This window comes from Melospiza georgiana, chromosome 1 (assembly GCF_028018845.1).
Source record: "Melospiza georgiana isolate bMelGeo1 chromosome 1, bMelGeo1.pri, whole genome shotgun sequence".
In the NCBI taxonomy this organism is placed as follows: Eukaryota; Metazoa; Chordata; class Aves; order Passeriformes; family Passerellidae; genus Melospiza; species Melospiza georgiana.
The window spans coordinates 84991521-85011338 of record NC_080430.1 but is presented as its reverse complement, the minus strand read 5'-3'; the positions used below and the strand labels follow the sequence as shown (position 1 = coordinate 85011338).

At 35.6% G+C, this 19818-nt stretch overlaps 1 protein-coding gene across 1 annotated transcript in view; it reads right to left on the bottom strand.

The window, feature by feature from the left end:
* ABCA13 (ATP binding cassette subfamily A member 13) overlaps positions 1 to 19818 on the bottom strand; it is a 169025-nt gene that overhangs the window by 51482 nt on the left and 97725 nt on the right. The window contains exons 36-41 of the mRNA XM_058032791.1: positions 18569 to 18815; positions 17552 to 17641; positions 16894 to 16966; positions 15233 to 15351; positions 14211 to 14298; positions 7786 to 7894 (exon numbers count right to left, since the gene is read on the bottom strand). Of these exons, the coding sequence (XP_057888774.1) occupies positions 7786 to 7894; positions 14211 to 14298; positions 15233 to 15351; positions 16894 to 16966; positions 17552 to 17641; positions 18569 to 18815 (726 nt within the window). The remainder of the gene's footprint in view (positions 1 to 7785; positions 7895 to 14210; positions 14299 to 15232; positions 15352 to 16893; positions 16967 to 17551; positions 17642 to 18568; positions 18816 to 19818) is intronic.

Here is a 19818-nt window from a genome sequence, read left to right as displayed (position 1 = left end):
ACTGTTTAAAATTTTCCTTTGTTTTTCTTTTAAAGCATTAATTTTTTAAACAATTGCTGCTATTTGTTCTGAAGCAAAACAGGCATATCAAAGAAAAATTTTTTCCCACTGGAACCATGGAATTTCCATTTATGTAAAGTAGAAGTAGCATGACAGAAAAAAAGTTTTGATTAGTTCCCAGGAAGTTTTTCTAGGCTTTTCTAATGCTTGAATAAAAGTGGGCATATTAGAAGAAATAATCATAAAATATGCAGAATTGAACAGGACCCACCAGGATCACCAGATCCAAGTCCTGACCCTACACAGGACACCCCAAGAGTCACCATGTGCTTGAGATCATTGTCCAAACACTCCTTGAACTTCCTCAGGCTGGTGCTGTGACCACTTCCCTGGGGAGCCTGTTCAGTGCCCACCCACTCTCTTTTCCTTTAGGATATCCAACCTGAACCTTTCCTGGGTCAACTTCAGGGAATTCCTCAAGTCCTGTCACTGGTGACAAGAGTGAAGTGATCAGTACCTGCCTCTCCACTTCCCCCTGTGAGCATGCTGAAGACTGCAATGAGGTCTCCCTTCAATTTCCTCTTCTCCAGGCTGAACAAAACAAGTGACCGCATCTGGTTCTCATAACGCATCCCCTCCTAGCCCTTCACCATCCTTGTGGCCCTCCTTTAGGTGCTCTCTAACAGCTTAATGTCTTTTATGTACTGTGGCACCCAAAACTGTATACAGCATTTAAGGTGAGGCCACTCCAGTGCAGAGCAGAGCAGGAGAATTCCCTTCCTTGCCTGGCAGCAAGATCTCAGGGGGGAACTAACAAAACTTTCAGATTACTGCATTGGTGTTAAACAAAAGTCTACAGCAGCTGACTTGGGTTCCACATGCAGAACTGCACTGCTTTAACTTTCTTCTCTATTAACATACAGAATAAAGGGAAACCGTGAAAAAGAGGTAATTGCAGGGGAAAATAAAAACCCATGACATTAAATAGAATAATGCTCTTTGCAGTATTGTATCATACAATACCAATCAAAAGTCTGTTACACTGAATTAACTTCCGTCTATGGAATAGTCACAAAAACTAATCACACATCTTAAGAGCAGCAAACATTTTTGACAGTCAATTTCCATTCAAATCATGTAGATGAAACAAAGGATTACATTTTCTTTTAATTTACACTCACAACTGAAATTAAATTTCACAAGGTTGTGGATTACAAGTAAGAAAAGTATGACTGTGCTTAACTAAGTTCAGTTGTGTTCAGAATTCAAAATTCTACCACTACATTAAATGTGTAAATACTTACATTCAGTATTTTAAGTTTCTTCAATTAGTCTGGGGCATGAAAATCTCTGAATTTTATACCTTTTTAGTATAATGATTTCATCCCATTGGCAAAAAAAAGATGATTTTTGGATAGAGCCAACAAACTGGCCTGCAATTCATGGAGGAAAAAAGTTCCCTTGAACTCAAGATATAAGTTATAATTTATCTTCCAATACCAGAACAAACCAACAGAGTTAATATATGGTATTTGCTAGTATACATATTTTTATTTAAAAAACTCTTCCATGTACTTTTATAACGTCTATCTCTTCCTACATTTCTTCTAACCAGCTAGATCTTTTTTTACACATATCTGTCCCAATACAGCTGTTAAAATGATGCAAAATGTACTTATTTATACTTTCTTGCCTTTATATGCCTTCTTACTATGCAAAGCTGCTATAATGAGGCTCATTAAGTTGAAAACTATCTGCCATGTTTGAGGACTTAAAAACTATAAATGACAGATAAACTAAGAAGTTCTAAATTATAAAGCTACTATAAAACAGATGCTTCTGGTGTTTATGCAAGGATTTTTTTTAAGGACTGTACTTACAAGCCTTGTGTGAGCAGCCCTCAGGGCAAATTTTACCATATCAGTATTCACAAGGGAAAAGCAAGCCAGGCAATAACACCAAATATGATATGATTCAGCACTAACTCTGTCTGCTCCTTTTAATAAATTTCTCAGTATAAAAATCATTACTTCCACATCTGCGGATTGCCGTTATATTCTCCTGACTTAATCACAGCAAAAACTTTCTTCATCATCCTAAAACATCCTTCATCTATGTCCTCAGCATGCAGTTGGTCACCTTCTTTTTACAGTGATCACTTAGGCTTTTTTATGGGCAGAGGTAAAAAATTGTAACAGACATACATTCCAACTTTTCCAATACCAAGCAAATGCAATTTGGGAATATGAATGGGAATATATTTTCTCAGCTTTTTTTTCAGCTATGAAGCTTCTCTTTCTTTCTTTTCTCTGTTATTTGTCAACTATAGAGTTAACTACATTTTTGGTGTGTCTTTTTCTTTTTTCCTCATTTTTGTCTTTCATTAATTTAAACAGCCCAGTTGTCATCTCTTGTATTGCTCAATGAAAGACTGGTTTTTTTTATACAACTGAGAACAAGGACATTTTTATCAGTCCTGCAAGTCACATTACTATGGAAAAAAGAGATGGGAAGTAGTCAGAATTTTACAGCTTAACTATAAATCTCAGGAGTAGCACAGCTGGGACCTAGGCAGGAGAGTGTATTTACTTTGAAAATGACACTAGGAGCCCCATGCTACATGCTTAATAGTAGAGGAAGCAGTAAACTATTCATTGTAAACTATTCAGTAAACTATTCAGTAAACTATTCATAAACATTCAGTAAACTATTCAGTAAACTATTCATAGAGAACCCTTCAGCTTCTCTATGATTTCCCTTTTGTATTCTCCCTACCAGGTGGAACAAACCTCCTCCTTTCCTTACATCGCTCTTGATTAAACAAATTTTAGATTCTAATTTGTTAAAAACACATTCCTAACCTAGTGAAATAAATTCTCCATAAAATATTAGAATGATTGTAATGTTTTGTTTAATAAAATACTATACTTCTTCGTTCTGGATAGGAAAGCTCACAGGAAAAAGGAAAATGAGTTCACATTAGACAAGCTTCCTGTGAACATTCTGCATCCTGCCCTGTTGCCATTCAGGAGCTGCATAACTCAGGACACCTTCCCCTGTATAAACATCTTATTAATAGTCTTCAATCTGTGCCTTCAACAGAAAGTGCTCTAGAACTTTTACCTCACATCTACACCCACTGACCCTCTGTCAGAAAATAAAGGCGCGCACAATTTGGCACAACTTTAGATGTTTAGATGGTACAGATGTTTCCATACTGTACATGATAAAGAACAGAAGACATTGGTAGTCCGGTCCACCCCACTTGGATGCAACTTTCCATATAAATACACTTCAAAATCTGTGTTTTTTCAGTAAAAATTAGGAAAGTGATATGAAGCCAGCAATACTTTTTCAGTATCAGTTGGAGAAATCCAAATGAAAAACCCCTAAAGGTCTTGGTCTTCAAGCTTGTATGCCATCACTGTAGATAAGTTAGGGCTGTCCTTAGGTATGTTTTCTGGTTCTGCAATGTATTTTGGGTGTGTCTCTTGGTACTCCTTTGTAAACTGCCTGTTATGTCAAGCTGAATCTTGCGTGCATAGATCTGTTTAGATCTGTGCTACTGATTCTAAATACCATGATTGTGGCAGACTTGAATAGAAGGCCAATCTAGTTTTCTTTATTCAAGACTTTTTATTTCAGATTAAGTAAAATATTATGTATTAGAAAAAATTGAGGTAGTGCATGTATATATGTATATATATATATATGAGAATTACTATTTATATGGAGAATTTCACAGGCAGCACCATGATTAATGGTTTCTATTTTAGTTTCCCCCACTAACTAGACATGGTTAAGAAGGTTACATCCAAAGGCCGTTGCACAGTTTCCTTTGTAATAAGGTTTAAAGTTATAATTTGCAAAGCATTCAGGAAGCTTTACAGCCACTTTCCACCAAAATTCAGTTGAAAATTACTCCCTTGATCCCTTCTGCTCTTTTGAAAAATTGAATCTGAAATAAATGAGGATGCTACATGAAAGCTACAATGAATCCTAGTATGAAAGCTTTTTTTCAATGACTTCGGTATGAATCCTAAGATGGGGAAGCTGCATTGCAAAAAGCCCTTCTATACTGAGACATTTTGTTCTTTGAACAATGATGTAAGAACATTTTTGACCGCTCTACAGGCAAAATTATAGATGAAAACCACTCCTTTTTTCTTTATATAGCCTTACCCTAAGAGTGAGGTTATAGTCCTTCTCCTATACTCCAGCATAATAACCACATTCTGACGCAATATTATACAACTAGGTGTGAAAGATAACATTTTTACTTGATCAAAATTTCTTTCTTAAGCTTAAGCAAAAAATATTGCCTTTTAGTTTATTTATTCTTCTTACTTCATTATTAAATTTTTATTTGCTCACAATTACATTACTTAGTTGCAACAATGCAGCATTTCAGAAAAAGATCAGAAAACATCATTTATATAAGCTTGAATAACAGTCAGAGGTGAAGAGTTTGGACAAAAATCCAGCATACCTTACTTTCATTGTTGAAGAGTATTACTAATTTTTTTAAAAACTATTTATTAACATATTCATTTTTATCATCTGTCACTGAACTTATAACCCTCTAGAAAACAGAATGCATTTGATTTCTTCCACAGTTGAGATAGATTTTTTTCCCACAATGGGATCAAAGACTTACATGATGATAAAGGCAGGGGTGAATATCCACATGATAGAGAAAATGACATATTTTTATACAAGAAGTATTACTGAACTGCTGTTCCAAAAGAGACATCTGATCCATCTACTACACTAAACTTACGTAAACTGATTGGGACAATTTCAGTTTCTCCATCTAGTTATGGGCCCTCCAGCTGGGCAACACATTTTCTTCAACAGACACATCACTATTTACATGAAAATTACAGGAAACAAACATTGTAACTTTCCAAGCATCCTCACAGAGAAATTTACTGATAATCCCAAATTGTTAAGAGACAGGGCTGAGGAGAAATCTCTATACTTGCAGAGAAAGTACTTGAAGATCAGATTACACAATAGCAAAAAGGACTGATATTTTTAATCATGAAATAGATATAATTTCCTGCTGCTGCATGCTGAAGACTCCGTAACTTGGACTGAGAGAACAAAAAGTAATAATTTTTTTCAAAGATTTTTGAACATGTATAAATCCCTAGAGATTTAAACCAGCCTAACTCAGCATATGTTCTCTATGCTCTTGGGTAAATTTTTTTCCTTCAAACTTTCACACCAAATCATAAGTCGATATTCTCTGTATCCTCATGACTGCAGAAAATAAAATAGACAAAAGCAATTAGCCTCCTGCTCAGCTCCTTTTTATCAAAACCTTTCACAAGCTTGGACTAGCGCCACTGATCTCCATTGAAAGTTACTGGATCTTTCCTTGTGGGCAAAGCAGGTAGAACTCAGCATGTGGCCTGTAATGGCTCTTCCCTCCTCCAAAGATCTTGGGAGAACTCCTACTGGGTTCATGTTCAAGAAATACACACAGGATATCACTGCAAAGTGAAAGGATTTCTTAGCTTTTGTATGAGCACTTAAGTGGTTGGTCTTGTTGACTTCGCTCAATATTGTTTCAATATCATAGATGCTGCTACTGTTTACATCCACGGCAATGCTCTACTCTATTGTAGTAAGCTTCTTTCTGTAACGCAATATTATTTTTTTTTGTGAAGGAAGAAAGGACTTTGTCCTTAGAGACCCTTTTAAAGCACTAAATTATTTTTATATCACTTAAAAGTAATGTAGAAGCGTTCTGTTGACAGGAAAAAAGTTGTTCTGTGAAATAGCATGTCATTAATGCAAGGCAGAACTACAAAGCCATGTCTCTGCAACATCTTAACAAGCTTCCTCACAGCAATTTCCAACAATATTCTAGAACTGACCTTGCCAATAAACAGAGTTTGGAAGAAGGAAAAAGAAAATCAAAAAGAATAGATTTCAGTCTTGGAGCACAGTATGCGGTTTTCCGACTGCTGACTTACAGGACTGCATATAACAATTTGAATAACAAAAGCATATGAATAGTTCTACTCTGTTAGAGCAGTATCCTTAAATAAGAGAAAGTTAAACATCAAAGTGACCTGAGTTCAGGTGGTCCATGCAGCACTGGAAAACTAGTTTTTAGAAATAAAATATAAATATATATTGGTCCCCACATGTTTGTACACACGCAAACATGAGTACACAAACAAATACATATATACAGACATCTAGGTAGGTACCTTGACCTATCTTCTGAAGATTTCTGTCACACCTCCCTCCGCATTTTACCTCCAGAGCATGATCAGTCCATCTTCATTGCACTTCTCCAATAGATGAAGAAATAAATAAATTGCTTTCTAGTTCTTAAGCTCTGCTTCTGCAGGCAGCTAACATATTCTGCCACAAGATTATACAATGAACCCATACTTGTACAGATGTCAGTACCAGACTTGCTTTTCTTAAGCGCAGTTGTGCTGGCTGTGTTTCTGTGCCATGCAATAGCAAAAAGTAAATCATTCCCACAATATTTGGGATGGCTATCATTTTCTCTGAGTTCAAGCAGGACAGCAAACCCTGATCCTCCATGATAGATATAAAAGTAAGGGTACACAAACATTTAAGTTCCAGAATGAGATATCTAATGGTATAGAAAAAAAAGCTAGCATCAGTAAGACTCAGGAAGTGCGGGGAAAGTTGATTAAAAATTTATTTCTATTAAAATTTTTTGTTAAAATATCTGATTTCATTCCATTCAAAGTTTCTGTGTAAACATGTTGCCTTTGATCCATTCTCATTTTAGAAAATCCATTCATTTTTAGAAAAATGAAACCCCACCCATCATGAAAGCAAGCCATTACTCTTTTTTCTTTGACATGCCAGAAAGTTTTCTTAATGAATCTCTGGTTTTAGATTCTCAGGATTCCTTCCCCATTTTCATTGTTTTTGTTTTCTTTCTTCATTATAAAAACACTTAAAATAATTTTTCCACTACAGAAAACCATCCTAATTTAACAAGAACTCTTAAAATTTGGTCAAAAGCTCTTTTTAAGTTTCCCTAAACCAAATTCCTATTTAACCGAATTTTTAAGAATGAAAGGAACTAGAATGAATAGAAGTTAACACATATTTGTGAAGTTAATCAAGCCCAGATTTCAAACTAGATTTCCACACCCACATCATCAGTGTTAACAGCTGTCTTTGGCAGCAGTCATTTTTTCAGATGTCAGTTCATAAAATTTTTACTTTAACAATTTTTTATAAAGTTCAGGATATCTGAATCAGAGAATTCACATGCCAGATATATTAATTGCTCTTTTGTTTTGTACAATAATGATATACAGTATCCTTGAGTAACAGAATAATGTGAAACATCACATTGTTCTGTGAATTTACAGGCTAATCTGGATTTACTCTAGATATTTATATAAGGAGATATAGCAGAGTGCCAAAGAAATTATAAATCCATAGTCTGTTGTGCCTTAGCCATGCTATTTAAGTAAGCCCTAGCAGCAGTTTCAGAGGGACTAACATCCCAAACCAATTTACACTTGCTTATTTCACAGGAATGTCTTTGTAAGGAACTCACATGACATGCTGAGCTTTAAATTAAAATTTTACCTTACTGTGTACTATATTTTCCACAAAAACTTTCTTTATAAAATGTTCATTTTACAGTCCTCCAGAGAAATTGAACTCTGAAATCCTACTGTTAATAAAAAAAAATTCATACTTATAATTATTATAGTTTATTTAAAACCTACTTTCCAAAACATACGAATATATACAAAGAAAAACTATTACCATACTGTCTCCAATCCACATTAGAAGGTAAATTCAGCCACAGAATGAAGTTATTGAGTTCATTTAAGTAGGATGGCAGTGAATGGAAACCTTTTTGGTTATACCACACCTGGAAGAAAGAATGGATAATGTCAATCAAAAATTAGTTCAATCTGCATGCTGATCTGAAAGTTCACATACCTTTAAGAATTGGTTGAAGGATATCTAACTCTTTTGCTATGACATTTATTTATAGAAGAAAGTCAACCAGGCAGAACAGAATTGGTTGATTTGCATATGTCTTTCAACAGCATGCAGCAGTTTTCTATTGTTGGAGCTGTACACATATGTTTATTACTAAATTGAGATTCTCCGATTTAATGGAACACTATGCCTCTCTTGCTTTACACACATGTGGTTGAACAACGAGAGGGATAAAAATGTGAAAATAACACCTGCCAGTTTGATTAAAAATGCAAAAAGACGAGTAAAAGTATTGCTTAAATTAGAAGAATCATTGAAATTCCAAAGAGACTTTTCTAAATAATACCTACATATGACACACAGCATAAAGTATCTAGGAACAGAATATTCTAGAAAGAGGGAGAAAGAAAGAATCAAGGAAGCACTGTTTACAAGGTATGAAACTGTTCCATAGAGCTGTTCACTTTGCCTTATGATTCAGAATTCAGCATCAGTGGCTTGTTAAACATGGAGGAAATTGATGCAGACAAACCTTAAGACAGACAAAACAAGCCAGTCTCTCTGAGGAACAGGGAAACAATTCTGTTGTAACATATACTTTATCTTCAGATCATGCAGATTCACTCTGACTTGATAAAGTACTCTTAATCCACACTTCCACTTGCTAAAACTATTGCTGAGAGCTTGTTATGTCCCAAACCCAAATATACTGAGGTTTGAGTTTCCTCTGCAGTTAGAAACTGATTCTTATCAGCCATTACTGTTAATCATAGTGCCTTAGAATCTATATTATCCATAATGAAAACTAAGTCAAATTATTATGGATGTGTATTTTCAATCTCAGTGACATTTTAAACCGTCTGATTACTATCATAGCATCCTTTCTTCTCCCCTTTTTTTAAACAGTTGAAAAACTCCTAACCTTTCTGTCTTTGATATCAACTGTTTGTACTCTGTATTTTGTACATCATAGGTAGGGCAATTCTCATTGTCTCTCTGGACTCTGAATAATAATGCAAAGTGAACAGGGTTTAATATGCATCCTTTTTGTCTTAAAACTCCTCTTCTAAGGCTTCAGTTTTCTTAATTTCATCATTTCTAGACTTGCCATCTATACAGTTACATCTTAGGAACTTCCCTAAAGATTCTCTTATCATTCCTCGATGCTTTTATCATTTACTTGCAGATGATTCTGCCTTTTTTTTTCTTTTTTCTTATACTATCCAACTACAATCCTTTCTTGGACCCTAGCTCCAGACTCTGACTGTTTTTTCTGACACACTCTCCTCTATATTTCCCAGGGTAGGCTGCCTTATCTTCAGTTCTGTTTCCCTCTCTTAATAATTGTCTTCTGATTAATTTTCCTGACTACCTGCTTGTTTGAATCTCCATATTTTTGTGAGGTGAGGTTTACAGTACTCTGAGTCTGTTTTATTTCCACCCATCTATCCTAGATCATAATTCCGAGAACCACTCTGAGGTACACTGTCATTTCTTCTGCCACCATTTAATCTTCTTTGCCACAAGCTCTGTTTGCCATTTTGTAAAAAATTAACAGCTTTGATCTGCCATTCTGCTTGCCTGCCTTATCTTTCACATTTTCTACTCTTCTTTACGTGGCATTCCCAGCTGCTTGAAATCTCAATAGTATCATCAAATCATCAAGGCTGGAAGAGTCCTTCAACATAACCAAGTCCAACCACTAACCCAGCACTACCACTGTAACTCCTAGAACACTAAACACCACCCAACATCAGATCCAAACTGGGATGACTCCACCAACTCCCTGGGAAAACTATTCAAATTCCTGACCCCCATAACAGTGATTTTGATATCTAATCTCAATCTCACCTGTTTCAGCTCAAGACAATTTTCTTTCATTCTCTCTGCAGGTGCAGCAGAAGAGACCAGCCACTACTTCACTACACCATTCCTTTAGGGTATTGTAGAGAGGAATGAGGTGCCCCCTGAGCTTCTTGTTCTCAAGACTAAACAAACCCATTTCTCATAAGACATCCTCTCTAGACCCTTCACAAGCCTTTTTACCCTTCTTTGGATATGCTTCAGCACATCAAGTGAGATGCCCAGAACTGAACACATTACTTGAGGTACCACCTCACCAATGCTGAATATAAGGTGAAAATCACTGCCCTGGTCCTGCTGGCTACCCTTGATACAGGCCAAGATGTCACTACCTGGGCAGACATTGGCTCATATTCAGCTGGTGGTCAACCAGGACCCTCAGGCCCCTTTTCTGCCAAAAAGCTCTTAAGCCACGTCTCCACCAGCTGTAGTGCTGCATGGGGCTGCTGGAACACAAGCGCTGGACACAGCATTTCATCCTATGGAACCTTGTGCAGTTGTCCTCTGCTCAATGACCGAGTCTGTGCAAGTCTCTCTGAAAAGCTTTCCTACCTTCAAGCAGATCAACACCTCCATACAGCTTAGTGTCATCTGCATATTTACTGAGGATGCACTCATCCCCACATCCAGATCATCAACAAAGACGTGAAGTAGGACCAGCCCCAAAATGGAGCCCTGGGGAACACAGCTAGTGACCAGCCACCAAGAAGATGTAGCACCACAACTCCCTTGCCCAGCCATACAGTCAGTTTTTTAGCCATAAGAGTCAGCCATCCAAGCTACAAGAAGCCTGTATCCCAAGGAGCATGCTGTAGGAGACAGTGTCAAATGTTTTACTGAGGTCTGGATAGACAACATCCACAGCCTTTCCCTCATCTGGTAGGCAGGTCACTTCATAGAAGGGCAGGTTAGTCACACAGGACCTGCCTTTCATAAATCCACATAGGCTGGGCCTCATTCCCTGGATATCTTCCATGTGCCGTGTAATGTAATGGCCCATGGTACTCAAATGCCTCAAACCCCTATGTCCCCATATTTAAAGAAAAGAAAAAAGAACAAAACCTAATGTCTTCTTCTCTTTGCAAAGTCATGAAGTTCCTTTGTTCTTCTCTAGTTCAGTTCCCACAAATTATTCCACAAACTAAATCTCCCATTTATTAATCAACAAGAGAGGTCTTTAACAAAAGGTAGCAAAAGAAAACCTAAGACTCATGAGGAAAACTGAAAATCTTTGCAATGCAGGACCTCCTGTGCAAGTCGCAATCAGGACAAAAAGACAGAAACAAGTGATCAAGGGTAACCTGTCTTTTTCGCAGCCCCATACACCCATCTCCTATTCTATCATTTTTTAAAAGGCAAAAGGTGAAAGGTTTTCATAGAATAGAAAGTTTTACATACATACATACATAATGAAACTCCACTGCAATTGTGTCTGTTGTATTGGAAAAAAAAAAGGCAATAAAAAAAAGAAAAATTCTGACAACACATCCTCATTTAATTTAGGCAAGGGAAAAGCCACAAATGTTCAGAGAGCACCTTTGAAATAAATTAATGCAATCAGTATTGAAATGAATACCACAATAGAGCATTCTGTGTAAGAATATATTTCAATATCCAACATGTTAATTGGAATTATCCTCCAAGCTGCATTATCTAACTGAATCAAACCATGAGGAAATAACCAAATGGATATTTAATTTATTATAAACAGGAAAAAAAGACATTTAAAGTTGTTCATTTCACCAGAAGTTATATTTAAGGTCTTTTTTCTAAAGACTTGTTTCTTATTCAAAATTATTAGCAAAGGTAAAATATAAAAAAAAGAAAATGTACTAGCTCTAGCTGAAACATCTTTCATATTTCTTTTGTACCACACAGGTAATTATTTACAGAGGACAGAAAATAGCTGAGGAATAGAAAACCATAAACAAAATATAATTAATTTTTACTTTATGCATAGTTAGGAAAATTCTTTCCCAAGGAAAAACACAACCCCTCACCACATCAGATTGAAGTTCTATGAAGACATGTTTTACATTATTACATAATCTTTTACTTGCCATTAATATTCCAGAATAAAGTTAGACTTACATTTCAGCTAACATATGGCCTATCAAGAAAACAGGATGAGAAGGAGCAGAGAAGTCCCTCAGCATTGCTGAACCAGATTAATGATTGATATTGAGCTAGAAACATGTAATTTTTTCCTCTAGACACTTAAACAATTACTGTACTGTAAAGCCTCAAGCCCCAACCTTTGGGATTGGAAAAATATACTCTTCCAAATGACATGTGAACAGAACAATTTGCCTTTTGGCAGTATTTAAAATTACCACATGTTCTTCCTATATTTCATTATGTTATAAAAAACAGCAACTCTGAAGCTATTATGGAACAATTTTTTGGCCATGTTACCAAAGGAAGCCAAAGAATCTAAAGTCAAGAATATTAAAAAAATTTGAGAAGTTGTTCTTTTGCTATGTAGCACCGATTATCAATGAATGCCAATAATCAATGTTTTTAATCAGCCCTATTTTTCGTGTCATAGATACATTCTCTCTCCTGTATGCACATACACACATTCCTCATGTGCATGCATATACCATGTATGTAATATACACAGCACAGTATGACTAGGTACAATAAAATAGTTACTAAATAAATATTTTTAATTTGAACAAGAAAAATTGTTGACTTCTTAAGGACTGATAAAGAATGTATAAAGATTCGGAAGTTTTCTAAAATAAAGTGAATCATTCTCTTCTAATGCAAATTTCTCATTTTCTTTCATACCAGGCTATGTAAATGGTACATTCACTGTCTCATGAACAGACCTAAAAGGTCAAAGTAAAAATCTGGTCATTAGTTACTGAAAGGTTAATGCAATAACTTGACATTGCATCCTTTGAAAGACATTTCCAGGAGATGCTTTAGATAACACAGTGCCCTTTATAAATTTACTCCACTATTTGCTTTGGGTCTGAAATATGAAGCTTACTTACTAAGAGTATAACTATAATTTATCCCTGTCCTGATGGCAGGTAGTGCTCTATACCAAACACACTAAGAAAAAAAAAGGACCACAGTGCAAGCATGTCAAAACAAGAATCTAAAATGATTAAAGATACACAGGAAAAATTGGAAGTCAGAAAAAAAATATTGCTGAAAACTTTCAGGTTTCTCATGGAGGAATGATGGAACTGGAGTTCAAACCTGTAAAATATATGGGACTAAAAGTGAGATTACAAATTACCAAAATGAAAATCTGTATATGTTCAGATTTGTATATAAAATAGGGAGATTTCTAACAAATTGTATGGAAAAAGCATTAGAAACAAGAAGTTATTTTGCGAAACTAAGCATGAAATTACATTGGACTGGAGAAAATCTGTATTTTTTCCTTACAATTTGTCTAAAAATGGATTTTGGGATGGCGCTTACTTATGCTGTTCCTTGTTTTCTTTTTTTTTTTAAAGACCAAATAAAATCTATATTTACATTAAAATATTTAAAGGCTGAAACACCTTTCTTTCATATCCTAATCTAGAATCTGGAAAATGCACAGCTTCCTCTTAACAAATCTTGTTTGCCTCAAATTCAAAAACAGAGACCTGTCACTGACATGCATCAATACTTCTCCAAGACTGCTTCTCCTCTACTTGTAATGCATCTACATTTGAATGAATCCCAAAAATCAGAGAAGGATTATTCTAAGCACAATTGAAATAAAGGGCTTTTCCTTAAGGCCTTTTGGTATGCAGTGCCCATGAGAGGTACAGTCTCTCCATATTGTGAAAACCTGGGATGAGACCTGGAGGCTAACCATCACTTACCAATGCAGAGCATTTTATCTCCCTTAGAACAATTTTAGAAAGGCTCTTTTGAGAAAAGAATAGTATGTTTGTTATGCAGAAGGAACTGCTCCTGGAAGATGTCTTTACTCTTAGGGGGAGGGTGGTGAGAGAAATGAAGCAAAGTATCCCTTGTAGGCATGAAAAGCATCAACAGCAACCCATTACTGTGATGCTCAATGCACTTTGGCCAATTCTGACATTGGCTTTTTGCAGAATACAAGAAAATTATTATTTGGCTGACAATCTAAAAGCAAGTTTTAAACTTAGATTCTAAAATGAGTTCACTGGGAGAAAAAAACCAAGGTATATCAATTGACTAATTTAAAACTGTTTATCAAATGCAGGAGATTACTTCAAGGTTTATGAACAGAGTTAGATGATAAAAGACAAAGGATTTTTTCCCAGTTATTCAAGAGCAAGGATTTCATGTAATGATTTTTTATTTGCTAAGTGCTATGATGTCTGAAGCCTGAAAAAGTAATCAATATATACATACAGATGTGCACACATACATGCAACTCTTACCTTAGCCAGAGGCTGAGATTTGGTGTTATTCAATTTTTTATCTTGAAGTTCAAATGCTTTCATCCCTCCAAAAGACCAACCACCATATCTGATAGTAAAAATGAAAGTAACAAAAAGTTATCTGCCTTAAGCTCTGCAGTTTTCTTGCAAGGGTACAGTTGAGATAGCTGCAATAATGCTTTATTTTTCAACTGAAAGTAAAACTTCACCCCTCACAAATGCCTTCCTTGTTAAAAAGAAGGGGGACAATGTAGTTTTTAATCAGGTGAAAATTACTGGCTTTTTTCTGGCAAAGATATTCCCTTAGATAAGAATTTTTGCTTTCTGAAAGCTGAAATATTTGAGCAGCAGGAAGGGTTGTGAGCAAGTGAGAAGCATCTTAAACAGCTTTATTTCTTCCTACATCATTCACATATTAGCTCAAATCTTTCATCCAAAGATGCTTACCTCTACTTAAATCAAATCAGATGTACCTTCTTTTAATATATGAATGGCTAACACTTTCTTCTCCTCAATAAAATCATACATGGTCTAATATTTCCACTTACATTATCAGCAGTGGTTGAGTTGTAAAGGCACATAAATAAACTTCAAAATACAGCAGATAACCTCTGTTGCAGATATCACAGAATATGAAGTATTGCCAGGAGCACACCAGCCCTTTTTACTTCAAAGAAAATATTAATTGGAGCATGTCCACCTCTGTTTGATTGAGTCTCTGAGGAATGGAAATTATTTTGTTCACCTGGTTTAGATATGCATCTCTGAGATGCTGAAATAACTCACTACCTGTAAGAAACTCCAGAGTATGCCTAGAGGTGATCATCATGCAGCTTCTGGAGGGAGTTCTGAGATGTGACCATTGAGGATCTTTCATGTTACCTTGAATTTCAGCCTAACTCTACACCTTGATAACAATCACCAGATAAAGACAATGACCCTTTATATTCTCAGTGACAAATATCTATGCTTTGGATCAGGAGGGACAGAGGAAAAAGAAAGGCTAGACATTTTAAAGTTACCTTGTTTTGTTGGAAGACCTCACTAAATACTCTTCCACAGGGAGCCCTGAAAGATTATACAAAATATGTCCTTTCTTATTCTTCACATAGGAAGCAGAAGTATTGAAAGTTGGGCACATCTGAAAAAAAAGTATACATAAAGTAAGTAAAGCACTTTTTAAAAGCAGTGGCACTACATTTAGCCTTATTTTTGGATTTTGATGTAGATTTTATAGCATTTCTTTTTAACTTGATTTGTCTTTCCCAGCTTTAACAGATTTTCAATAAATTATGAATATTTTTATGTTTATAAGGCAACTCAAATGATTGTGCCACCTACACATTAGAAATCCCTTTGATTTCTCTTGCAGCCCTGTCAGTCAGTTTGTTTTGAAAACATCAGAACTTGTATATAAGCTTAGGAATGTTTACAGCACTGAAAATGGCAAGACTGCTTTTTACTTGTTTTTCCTGAGAAGAAATACAAAATTGGCACCAGATAAATATGAGATGAAAGCAAAATTCTAATTAATGTTATAAGCTTCTAAAAACTTCATTGATGAGTTGAAGAGAAAATAAAGGAAGATGTCTTCTAATGATTCAGTGGGACATTCTCACAACCAAGAAAAAGGTGACAAGTATTAGACTCAATTATCTCAGAAGCCTTACAAAGTACTTTATGGCAATCAACTGAAAAATTTTAATGCTTGACATCTCAAACCTACAAAAATAAAAATTCACTCTCAGAGATTGCTCTTACATAGCTCACAGATAAAAGTTCTGCCTCCACTGTCAAGTGACTTTTTTTCAGTTTTCATGGTTAATAGACCTCTCCCTGTAAAAGTTTCCCATTCCCATTCAACCTTCTTTTAATTCCCTTGAGTATTAGAGGCAAACTTATTCCTCGTCCAGAAAAGTAAAAAATAAATTTCCTCCTTCCATTTTCCCCAAAACTGTATTGCTATATTTCATATGCAACTCTTATTCTAAATAATTATATCTTTATAAACAAAAGAAACTTTTTTTATAGGATATTCCTTTTTGGGGAAATACATTTGTCACCTCAGTCAGTTTCATATTTTTGTTTATTACTCAACTCAGAGCAAGTCAGCAGGAAAAATAATTCATTAAGAAGGTCAGAAATTCATTATGCTTTTCAAAATCCTTCATTTCTTGAAGCCTGTTGTATTTTGAAATCCAAAATCCAAACCACAAGCAAACTCTAACAATTAAATCTCATTCATGTGTAAATTCCCTGGTGGGTTCTACCAGCTAGGCTCACCCACCCTTCCCTCTGAAAGTAGGTGGTCTTCCAGATGTTATGGAAGTGTTATGTTTTAACCCTGTTTTACATGGAGGTTTTTCTTAAACAGAATCCTATAACATATTTAAAGTAAGTTGCATCTGCTGAAAATAGTTCAGCTGTCTCTGATCCTGTTATTTCAGACCAATCTATAGCCATTTCTAGTGCACATATACGTTCAAATACATATAAACCAGGAAATTGTGTACAATTTCATTAGGTGAAAGAGAAGTAAACCTCCAATCATAGCAAAGTCAGACCTGTGAGGATTTATTTCCTCATGACTTTCACCAGCCCTTCAAAAACAGCAGCCAAGGAATTAGAAGTAATATACACACATACATTTTTTACATATGTAAGAAAATAAAAAATTACATACCTCTTGTTCAGACACACATCTGCATGAATCCTGAGGTGACATAGATTCTGTCTGCCAGCATGAATTATTTTTTCTAATAGGAATAAATGTAATAAAAATTAAAACTAGGAAATGAGAGGAATATGTCACTTAACAGAAGAAACCCAGAGACTAATGAGCAGACCTGGCATGCTAACACCTTCTTAGCATTTGATCACAGCAGCAGCTGTGTCTAGAGTGATACAAATTTTACTCACTTTTATCAAAGTTCATTTATTAAAAATATTTATATAGGCATCAAATTAGCTTCATGTCTCATATTTACAACAATTATTAAAGAATTGTCGCCACTTCATTCCTGAATTTGGAAATCTAGAATGCTTCCTAACAAATACTTTCTTTATTGTCTGTCCATCCTTCATATGGACACCAGGCTTGATCAAAATCATCCTGAAATTAATCGGAAAACTGCCACTTACTTTTAAGATGTATGGATCAGACCTTTAACAGTAAAGCCTACTTTCCTCTTCACCTGGATGTCAGCTCCTTTATCAGAAACAATTTGTCACTAACTCCATGCTGCCAAAAAAAGGCTAAGATAATCCATTACACAGAAAGAAAAAAAAAATGAAATGTTCAATATTTAAATGAAGGAAATAGTTACATTAGTTACAATTACCCGTGTTGTGAATGCATGCATCTGTGGTCCCAATCAGAGAAATACCCCAATAGAACCTGGGAAAGTTTTCCTAGGCTATCATCTTCAGTGCTGTTCAAAGAGGACCATAGGGGTATAAGGAATGATGGGGAAAGAAAAATTAAAAAAGAAAAGAAATAAAGACATGTTAATATGGCTCCATTGGCCTTCAGTCTGAAGGTCCTATGTATTTTCCAAGAAATTAAAGGACTATTAAATCCATGCATGGGATACATACCCCAATAATCTCATTTCAAAATACTCAATATGAACATGTAAAGAAAATTCATTGCAATTATGGCTAAACAAATCTCAACATCTACCCATGGGCATACTTCTTCTTATAGTCATGCATTTCTAACTATTGGCATTGCTAAAGTGATTTTATGCTTATAAAATAAATTTATATTATATCTATAAATTCAAACAGCATCTTGCTATCTTCATCTGTGTATATTTGCACCTATATGTGTGATTAGCACTCTATATTGATTGAGTCTATTGATACTGCACATTAAATATAAATAAATAAACAAATAATCTAGTTGGTTTCAAAGCTGAACATACAGAAATTAGATTGAGTAAGACAAGCAGCAGGCTTTGTAAATACTGTGTGGTATTTTAAAACCCAAGAATTGTTTCAAGAAAATAACTTCAGACCTAAATAATTTTTTTAAAATGAAGCGTGCAAAGGCTTGTTTAAATACGCTTGTTCATTTACATATAAATGGTCATGGCTGGTATTGATTTGAGTTCAATCTTCTCCAAAGTCTTTGCCTTTTCCTCCAGAAAATCCTTCACACAAAGCTTTTCTAATTTTATCTTTCACTTACAATAATCTATAAAAGTGTACTAAACATCTAAAAAAACCACCACATAACTATTGTAAAAAGTAATCTATCATTCTTTCTAGAATACAAGAAGGTCTTTACAATAGGAGAACTCAAGGGTAAAGGTCCCAGAGCCCTGGATATTGATGATGATGGATGAGCCCTTTACCTAAAGAAGGATTCTGCATTGCCATAAAGTCTTGGTGTCAGCTGGAGAGAAGGATAATCGATAGCCAGCGGTTTCACACTAAACAAGGCCATTGCCAGTGCAACAAAGAGGACGGGCAGCAGCACATTTGACAGGCTTCCTCTCCAGTCTCTCCTTGTGTGGTGAAACCTCTTCATCACAAGGGCAATAATCTGCGTGAGAACAAGGCGGGCTCCACGCACACTCGAGGCTCCAGCAAGTGAAATACCTAAGTGAGACAAAGAAAACCACCTCTTGACAAACAAGGAAAACCAAACTGAACTTTCACATGTTACTTTGTCAAATGTAGAACATGACAGTCTTTTAGCTCTAATAAAATCAAACTACATGCTCTCCTGAATGGAATAGTGTAGCCCCATACCACATCGCTTCCAAGCATAAGCAATTAACTAATAAACTCTTCCTATGAGAGAAAACAGATATTCAGTTAACATATCTCTATAGGTTCCCATGCACAGGTAATGGTTTACTGAATATTATTTTCCCTAGGTTCTCCCTGTGATCCTGTCATGGTTCGACCATTCATTGTGCATTGTCACCTTTGTTCCTGGACAAATTACTCTGACAAACATGGCCTGTATTCACACTGTCTTGATCTACCTTGACTGGAATCAACGGCAACTTTTCCACAGAAATTTCAATGGATCCTCTTCAGAGCATCACAGTGGACAGGCACATGGATTCTCATAAAAGCATTCCCTTCACTTCCCTGCTCATATGGGACTGATAAATTTTTCATATCTGTTAGTCAATTCAGCTTTCAGAGCTCATGGGCTGTCCTTCAGATTCTTATGAGAGTGTGTCTACAGCTTATTCAATCAATCAGTTTCCTGATAGACCTTCCCTTAATTTTATTTGATCATTCTCTGTCTGACACTTGTGAATCACACCAATCACTCTGCTTCTGTTTTAGCCCCTAATGCCTTCTTGGTATGTGCAGGCTCTTATCAAACCCTCTTGCCTGTGGCCTTGCCCAATTGAATGTCCTTCAGCCTCCTTACTTCCTCACAGCATAGCAGAGTGTCTGACAGATTTACCACCACAGGTATTTGTACCGTAGCAAGACTGAATAGCCTGTTTATTACAGTGCTCAAAGCCATGCTATATTTTATCAATGCTTGTGATTTGCCTCTTTATTACCTTCCCTTCTGCTTATTGACAGCACTCTAACCAGCATTTCCACATTTCCTGCTTAAACAATTATGTGTATG